The sequence below is a fragment of the Carlito syrichta genome, unplaced genomic scaffold (genome assembly GCF_000164805.1).
Source record: "Carlito syrichta isolate Samal-C Ts95f unplaced genomic scaffold, Tarsius_syrichta-2.0.1 Scaffold314306, whole genome shotgun sequence".
Lineage (NCBI taxonomy): Eukaryota > Metazoa > Chordata > Mammalia > Primates > Tarsiidae > Carlito > Carlito syrichta.
Window position 1 is genome coordinate 1,010,659 of NW_007258402.1, and position 9,436 is coordinate 1,020,094.

The following is a 9,436-nucleotide window of genomic DNA, read 5'->3' on the forward strand; positions in this document are numbered from 1 at the left end:
CCTCAGCCTCCCAAAGTGCTGGGATTACAGGTTGAGCCACCAAGCCTGGCCAGTGTTTTTTTTTTTCAAAAGACCTGAGTTTCTAATCTGAGACTAGTCCTGCACTGACCAATACAGTGAAACTAGCTTCCTGTGGTTATTTACATTTAAATTAATATGAAACAAAATTTTTTTTTTTTGAGTTGGAATCTCACTCTGTTGCCCAAACTGGAGTGCAGTGGCATGCTCCCGGCCACCGCAGCCTCAACCTGCTGTACTCCGGTGATCCTTCCACCTCAGCCTTCCAAGTAGCTGGAACTACAGGTGCGCGCTACCACGCCCAGCTTTTTGATTTGTTGTAGAGATAAGGTCTTGCCAAGTTGCCCAGGTGGGTCTTGAACCCGCGGGCTCAGGCAATCCACTCTCCTCAACCTCCCAAAGCACGGGATTATAGGCTGAGCCACCAAACCCAGCTTATGAAACAAATTTAAAATGCAGTTTCTCAGTCATACGGGGCACATTGTATGTAAGTGTGCAACACACATATTAGGCTAGTGGCTACCCTGTCAGACAGTACAGGTATAGAGCATTTGCATCATCGCAGAAAGTTCTATTGGACGATGTTGGTCTGCACAGTTCAGCATCATCTCCTATCACTCCTTTCTCTCTCCATTTTGACTGAGTGAAACATCTGTCTGAATCCTCTTCCCTTTCCTGCAGAGGAAGGCGTTTTCACTGTGACTCCAGACACAAAAAACAAGGTCTACCTGAGGACCCCTAACTGGGACCGGGGCCTACCATCCCTCGCCTCAGTGTCCTGGAACATCAGCGTGCCCAGCAACCAGGTGGCCTGCCTGACTTTCCTCAAGGAGCGAACTGGCGTGGTCTGCCAGACGGGGCGTGCATTCATGATCATCCAGGAGCAGCAGACTCGGGCCGAGGAGGTCTTCAGTCTGGAGGACGAGGTACTCCCCAAGCCACGCTTCCACCATCACAGCTTCTGGGTTAACATCTCTAACTGCAGCCCCACGAGTGGCAAGCAGCTGGACCTGCTCTTCTGGGTAGCACTTACCCCGAGGACTATAGGTAAGGGTCTTCAGGGGCTTGAGGATGGTAATAGAAAATGCGCAGCTGATGGATTAAGGAGCAAGCCTGGGAAGCAAAATAAAAAAGTGCAGATTGAGTCCTGGCTGTCCATGTATCAGTCCGCTATTGCATCCATAATGCTGCATAACAAACCACCGCAGAACACAATGGCTTACAAGCAGCCATCTATTATTGCTCACATGTTGGTTGGGCAATTTTGGTATGAGGTTGGCTTATCAGGGCTCATTCACACATGCACTTGTGCACAGCTGCACACTGGCTAAAGACTTTGCTGATCTTGGCTGGGAGCTCCACGTGTCTGGACTCAGTCAAGATCCTCAGCCAACTGGGGTTACTTGGCTCAACTCCATGTGGTCTCTTATTCTCCAGCCTGGGCTTGTTTTCATGGCCGTTTCAGAGAGATCCATGAGGGACTGAAGGAAGCATGCAAGGTGCCTTGATGCTTAGGTTAGGAACTCACATACAATCCCTTCTGTTGCATTCTTTTGGACTGTCTAGATTTTTTAAGTCAATCTATCATCATCCTTTACCATTCATGTCTCTTCACTCCTATGATCTTCCTCATCTGTAGAGAGTAGATGATAGTAACTACCTCATAAAAGTATCATGGGGATTCAGTGTTAGTAACTAAAATGTGGGGACCTGGAAAATGTGACAGAGATATGCTGTGCCAGTGTTTTTTATTTAGTTCCAGTAAAACATTAGAATCCATGAAGTGCCTGCCCTCAGTTGTAGGCCTCAGAGGCAGAAGGAGGAGTTTGCCTTTAATCCTCAAAGTTGCAGGAGCCACTAAAGAGTGTGGGTTTTTTTTTTCTTTTTTTTTTTTTCTTTTTTGAGTTGGCGTCTCACTCCGTCGCCCAGACTGGAGTGTAGTGGCACGCTCCCGGCCACTGCAGCCTTGACCTGCTGGGCTCTGGTGACCCTTCTGACTCAGCCTTCCAAGTAGCCAGAACTACAGGCACATGCTACCACGCCTGGCTAATTTTTGATTTATTGTAGAGAGGAGGTCTCGCCAAGTTGCATGGGCAGGTCTCGAACCCGTGGGCTCAGGCAATCCACTCGCCTCGGCCTCTCAAAGTGCTGGGATTACAGGCTGAGCCACCGAGCCTGGCCTTGCTGAAGAGTTTTAAGCAAGCGAATGCAGGTATTGCAGGGCAGTCTGCCATGGGGCCGTGTCTGCCCTGTATTCAGCAATGGCCACAGAGTATCAGAGTATCGGAAGGGATCATGAAGGATGTTATTTTTTCTCTTTCTCTTTCTGGTGGTCATAGTGATTGAATGTCCACCCCAAGGGCACACAACTAGTTAGCCACAAGAGAATCGGTGGGAGCAAAAATCCCCAAGGGAAGACCTTCACATCATCAGGTTACCGCCTAGGTTTTCTTCCTCTCTTATGTTCATTTTCTATTGTTTATTTCTGTTCCTATTTTCTTTGGATTTTTTTTCTTCTTCTTTCTTTCTTTTTTTTTTTTTTTTTGAGTTGGAGTCTCACTCTGTCGCCCAGACTGGAGTGCAGTGGCCGCTCCCAGCCACCGCAGCATCGACCTGCTGGGCTCCAACGATCCTTCCTCCTCAGCCTTCCACATAGCTGGAACTACAGGCGTGCACTACCACGCCCGGCTAATTTTTTGATTTATTGTAGAGATGAGGTCTTGCCTGCCCAGGCGGGTCTCAAACCCGCGGGCTCAGGCAATCCACTCACCTCAGCCTCCCAAAGGCACAGGATTACAAGCTGAGCCACTGAGCCTGGCTGGATTTTTTTTTCTTTTCTTGGGGAATAAGCAAGAAAGTCTAAATCTCTATTTGGTAGAATTCCCTCTCTTTTTTTTTTAAGAAAAAGACAGGGGTTTCACTCTGTCACCCACGGTAGAGTGCAGTGGCGTGATCATAGCTCACTATAACGTCAAGTTCCTAGGCCCAGGCAATCCTCCCACCTCAGCCTTCCAAGTAGCTGGCACTACAGGCACACACCACCACGCCTAGCTAATTTTTAAAATTTTTGTGGAGATGGGGGTCTCACTATGTTGCCCAGGCTAATTTTGAACTTCTAGCCTTGAGCAATCATCCCGCCTTGGCCTACCAAAGTGCTGGAATGAGCTACCATGCCTGGCTCTCTGAGTTCCCTCTCTGATTTATTTTCTTTTTCCTTTGTACAACTGTAGGAAAAGGACAGCACAGATGGAACAGCTCTCTCCTTAACTCCTTCGCTTCTGACTTTTGAGTCTCTGCTTTCTTCTATACTCTCCTGCTTTTCTTCTCTCCAAGACAGGCCATGGTGATTGGTGGAACATACCTGGGATAGGCCAGGAGTAGCCTTTGGAGTAGATCTGGTAGGTCCCTCAAGTTTATTTCAGTTATTTATTGCTATATACAAACTACCCCAAAATTTAGTGGCTTAGACAATAACCGTTTTTGTTTGCCCACCATTTGTAGGTCAGGAATTAAGACAGGGCCCAGCAGGGTGGCTCATCTGTGCTCCAGGATATCTAGGGTCCCAGCAGGTGCCTTGAATAGATAGAAGATGGCTGGGATGGTTCAACTGGAGACATATGTCTGGGGCCTTTGTTCTCACTTTGGGCTGTGTTGGGTTTTTTTTCTTCATGGAGTCTCCACATAGCTAGTTTGGGCTTTCTCATAATTCAGTGGTCTCATCATAGTCATATTTTTTGCATAGCGGCTGCCTTTCCATCAGAGAGAAAGTGCAGGCTGATGCCCTCTTAAAAGTTAGGCCCAAAATTGGCACAGCCACCTTCAATTGGTGAGTCCAGATTAAAGAGGAAGGGAAATAGACACCTCATGATGTGAAGAGCTATATGTGCATTCAGGAGGGAAGGGGTTGATGGCAGCCATCTTTGAAGACTACTCAAGTTCATTACTGGGCTAACCCCATGTGTCTCCTCATGTGTCTCCTTGTGTCTCTGCTCACAGACATGACTGTTGTCCTTATCGCAGCGATAGGAGGTGGAGCCTTACTGCTGTTTGCCCTCGGACTCATCATCTGCTTTGTGAAAAAGAAGTAGGTGGAATCTCTTAAACTCATTATCTGATTAGACACCTCCTCAGATTGCACAGACCAGGTGTATTGTTAATGGTTTTCTTTCTTCCCATTTTACCCCCTCCCAAAGATGAATAAATAATATTGCCAGATATGAGTTAAGCTTTTAGGAGGGGTAAAAAGTCCCATACCTGGGGTTGGGGGGATGGGGATAAAAAAACACATGACATTTTTGCCTGCAGTTTATTGTACAGCTGCCTCAGCACCAGTGCCCTGTGAATTGCTTATTGTTTGTGCATTAGATTGACCATTGCTGGGGTGAGCTTGGCAAGAAAATGCTCACGTGGGCTCTGCCAGACCATGTCTCTGAAACCACTCCCTTCTTTACCTTAAGGGGAACAAATGTATGTTGTCCCTGCTTGTTCTCCTGCAATTTCTTAAACAAACTGCTTTATGCCTGTTTATTCTACTTAAAGTACCAGAGACCAGGCCTATGAATGAGAAGAAGGAAGACCCAGTAAACTGCCCCAGTCTTACCTGCCATGTCCTCAGCACAACAGCTTCTATTTTATGAAAAGAAAATGTTGATTTTTCTAGACAAAGTCCACATGCCATCAAAATTTTACAAATTCTACTCATATTTCTGATTAAAGCCATGGAGGAAAGATGAGATCTGTTTTCTTTAGCATGATTTGACCTTCCAAAAAGCCAACCAAAAAAATTTCTGGCTAGGCACAGTGGTTCATGCCTATAATCCCAGCACTTTGGGAGGCCAAGGTGGGAGGATCACTTAAGGCTAGGAGGTCAAGACCAGCCTGGGAACACAGTGAGAACCCTAGCTCTACAAAAAAATAATTTAAAAATTAGCCAGGTGTGGTGGTTTGCATCTGTAGTCCCAGCTACTCAGGAGGCTGAGGCAGAAGGATCACTTGAGCCCAGGAATTCAAAGTTGCAGTGGGCTATGACCATGCCACTTACACTCCAGCCTAAGTGACAGAGCAAGACCCTCCCTCTTAAAAATAAAATAAAAATTGTTTAAATTAACGAAAGCGGCCAGGCTCCGTGGCTCAGCCTGTAGTCCCAGCACTTTGGGAGGCCGAGGCAAGTGGATTGCCTGAGCCCTCAGGTTCGAGACCACCCAGGCAACTTGGTGAGACCTCGTCTCTACAATAAATCAAAAATTAGCCACGATTGCCTGAGCCTGCGGGTTCGAGACCCGCTTGGGCAGCGAGACCTCATCTCTACAATAAATCAAACTCCAACTGGGAAAAAAAAAAAAAAATCAGCTGGGCGTGGTAGCGCCTGCCTGTAATTCCAGCTACTTGGAAGGCTGAGGCGGAAGGATCGCCGGAGCCCAGCAGGTCGAGGCTGCGGTGGCCGGGAGTGGCCACTGCACTTCAGTCTGGGTGACAGAGTGAGACTCCAACTCAAAAAAAAAAAAAAAGTTAACCAGGCACAGTAGCACACACATGTAGTTCTGGCTTCTTGGAAGATTGAGACAGAAGGATTGTCAGAGCCCAGCAGGTCGGTGCTGGGGTGGCCATGAGTGTGCCACTGCACTCCAACCTGGGCAACGGAATGAGACTCCAACTCAAAAAAAAAAAAAAAAATTAATTAATGATTGTTCTGAGCAGACATCTAAAATTCCTAGTCTGCAATGAGACTGTCTAAACACGTCTCCACTGAGAGGAAGGACTGGCTCACAGCAGATCCACAGAGAGGTCTTTTCTCCATGAGATGTGGCTATGTGTATACTTACCTGGCAAGGGAGATACCATGATCATGAGATGTGGCTATGTGGATACCTATATCACACAGGGGGAAAGGGCTTCTTTCAATGAAACATGTTATTTTCAGGAAACTGCCTTTTCTGATATGTGCAGAATGCCCCATTCAGTTAGGAAAGCGTGGTATTAATACAGGGCCTCAGCTTCCTCATCAGGAGGGAATTGAGCGAAGGAAGGGGTCCAGCCCTTGCCTCATCTCCAGTTTTTGGTTAGAGAATCCCCAGCTCCGGCCTTGCTGTGGGCCCTGCTTGTGTGAGGCTGCTGGCTGGCAGGTTTATATAAGGCCCGTCTGTCCCCATACCGGTATAGGAAGACAGATGGGTTTTGCAATGAGAACAAAGGGACACAGTACATCAAACTTGTTCACTAAGTGGGTATTTCCTGAGTGTCTCCTGGGCACTAGGACCCATGTGAGGAGAGAAAGACACAATCTCCTCTACCACCCATGGGGGTAGGGGACTGACAAAGCTGGCAAATAAACAGGCAGTTTCAGGACAGCTCTTCATGAGAAGAACTTTGGTGGTGAGATGCATTCCAGGCTTCAGGGAGGAGCCTTAGGAACTCATCATCCTGTCCAGACAGTGTTACAAGCTAAAGGTACTAGATGTATTTTTATCTCAGAAAAGTACAGAGAGCCTGTCCACAATTAGTGAGCCATCAGCCTGTGTGTTCTATGGCCCATTACACTAATTGAGCTAATGTCCCCCATTTGCATTGCTGGTCAACTAAAACGTCAGCAATCTCTGCTGTTTGGCTGGTGGAGATGGAGGGCAAAGCGCTGTTTTCTGTGGCAGGGAGCACTAATGCCCATCCACGTCCCTAAAGAACATTACAAACCAGATGCTAATGGTGTTATTGAAGAACTCTGGCACCGCAGCCTGAATTTTGTCTTCTTTTTAGCTCTTTTCTCTGTTGGAGGTTATTGCTGAGACACTGGGTTTCAGCTAATACTGAGTTCTACACTCCTCATCTTGGGCTGAAAACAAAGACACTACCTTCCCTCCTGAGTACCAATATGATCATTTAGAATCTAGATGGTCAGGGCATTTCCCCATGTCAAAGAAGGATGAAGCATTAGCTACAGGAGAGTTTCGAGAACCTGGAAGTGTAACCTGGGCGTGCCTCAACCTGGTGTGGTCTAGAAGACTGGGATACCACCTGTTGCTAGTGGAAAAGAGAGGAAAGAGATTATCAGATGTCTCCACCATTGGTTACCATGCATCTATCAAAAATGAATTGAGCACAAATAGTGTTAAAGGTACCCTCTCTAAACCACTGCCTGCTACCTGTGACCTCTCAGTTTCAAATGCTAAGTGATTTAAGGGACTTGGGGGAGACTTGGTCAGAACCCCACAAACTCCAAGCTCTGGTAGGGCTATATAAATGATACACCTCTAAGATTGTTTCCTTTCTGGTTTCTTTCTTGTTTCCTTTCTCCAAATAGGAAAAAGAAGGCAAACAAGGGCCCTGCTGTGGGTATCTACAATGGCAACATCAATACCGAAATGCCGAAGCAACCAAAAAAGTTTCAGAAAGGACGAAAGGACAATGACTCTCACGTCTACGCAGTCATCGATGACACCATGGTGTATGGGCATTTGCTACAGGATTCCAACGGGTCCTTCCTCCAGCAGGAAGTGGACACCTACCGGCCCTTCCAGGGTGCCATGGGGGACTGCCCTCCCTCCCCACCCGTCATATGCTCCAGGGCCCCAACTGCAAAGTTGACCACTGATGAGCCGTCCCCTTGCTTCCCTCCTGAGTCTGAGAGTGAACTATATACCTTCTCCCACCCCAACAACGGGGATGTAAGCAAGGCAAACAAGGGCCCTGCTGTGGGCATCTACAATGGCAACAGCACAGACATTCCTTGGCTGGACATTCAGGAGCCAGTGGAGCCAGCAGAATAACTTGGACCCATCTGAAAAACGTTGCTGAGATGCATAAAACAGGGCACTGAGACACCCGTTAGTATTTGTGACCAGAAATCCTAAAGAAGAGGAATTATATGGAAGGAATAGCAGAAAAGTTTCCTGGACACCACCAACCTCACATTTCCCAGTGGACTCATTCAGATGGTGAGACATTGAAAACAGTAGATTCTGATCTAGATACAGTCATCACAGTGCATGTCCTTCTAAACTCAGGTTGTGTCATTAAGCAGCCCGTCATGAGAGGAGAGAGACCTGAGTCCCCCAGCACAGGGCTGCAGTAAGCCCTGGATTTGGAGTGATGAAAAGAGGCTTGCCCTCTTCAGAGTGACAGTTCCAATTCCTAGGAGCCTGCCCAAGGTCTCTGCTCTCATTGGGATCCCCTGGATGAAAATGACAGTTTGCCTTTTTATTATTTATTTGGTGGTCCTGTGCATTTAAGAGGTCAAATGTATAACCACCATAGCTTTTTCACCAGACTTAGTAACAGCTCATGCTACCTAGTTTGGATACCTGGGTAGGGACTTCTACTGACCACTAGATAAACATGTGCCTGTCCCCTGGGAGGAGAAAATAATTTGCAATCTGTCCAGCCAGAAAAGGGTGTATGTGTTTGGGTAGTACTGATGCCTGTCTGCTTTGATAAGAGACTTCCTGATTCTCTGTCTGCTTGTGGTTATCCTACTGTGGGAAATTCACCTTGAATCCCACTGTCCTGCTAAAGGACAATGAAAGGGCCTAGAAATAGAAATGTCCTTAGGCTTCCATGTGTGGTCCTCCCAACTGCAGCAATACTTTGGCATTTAAACAGAAATTTAGCCGGGCTTGGTGGCTCAGCCTGTAATCCCAGCACTTTGGGAGGCCAAGACGAGTGGATTGCCTGAGCCTGCAGGTTCGAGACCAGTCCGAGCAACCTGGTGAGACCTCATCTCTATAATAAATTTTTTTTTTTTAAATTAGCCAGGTGTGGTAGTGCACACCTGTAGTTCTGGCTACTTGGAAGGCTGAGGCGAAAGGATTACCAGAGCCCAGCAAGTCAATGCTGAGTGACCGTGAGTGTGCCACTGCACTCCAGGCTGGGCGATGGAGTGAGACTCCAACTCTAAAAAATAAACAGAAATTTAGAGAATATTTTCATCCTCTAAAAATATTTAAATATATGCCAAAGAATGGCCACCTGTGTTAGTTTCCTGTTGCCACTGCAGCCCATTACCTGGTGGCTTAAAAGCAACACATTATCTTGCTATTCTGGAGGTCAGAATTCCAAAGTGAGTTTACTAAGCTAAAGGTGAGGTGTCAGCAGAGCCATGCTCCCGAAAGCCCTGGGGAAAATCCGTTTCCTTGCCTTTTCCAGTTTCTAGGGGCTATCACATCCCTTGGCTGCAGTGGCTGGTCAAGTCTTTCTTCACATGGTGTCACTGTGACACTGGCTCTCCTGCTTTCCTCTTTCATGTATAAAATCCACCAGGAAGCCGGGCTTGGTGGCTCAGCCTGTAATCTCAGCACTTTGGGAGGCTGAGGTGAGTGGATTGCCTGAGCCCACGGGTTCGAGACCCGCCTGGGCAACTTGGCGAGACCTCATCTCTACAATAAATCAAAAAAATTAGCCGGGCGTGGTAGCACGTGCCTGTAATTCC

The 9,436-nt window shown here is 47.2% G+C and overlaps 1 protein-coding gene across 1 annotated transcript in view; it reads left to right on the forward strand.

Moving 5' to 3' along the window:
- Positions 1 to 7,778, forward strand: part of CDCP1 (CUB domain containing protein 1) — a 33,271-nt gene extending 25,493 nt beyond the window's left edge. The window contains exons 7-9 of the mRNA XM_021719208.1: positions 700 to 1,065; positions 4,015 to 4,102; positions 7,313 to 7,778. Coding sequence (XP_021574883.1) covers positions 700 to 1,065; positions 4,015 to 4,102; positions 7,313 to 7,778 — 920 coding nt within the window. The remainder of the gene's footprint in view (positions 1 to 699; positions 1,066 to 4,014; positions 4,103 to 7,312) is intronic.
- Positions 7,779 to 9,436: the final 1,658 nt, after the last annotated feature.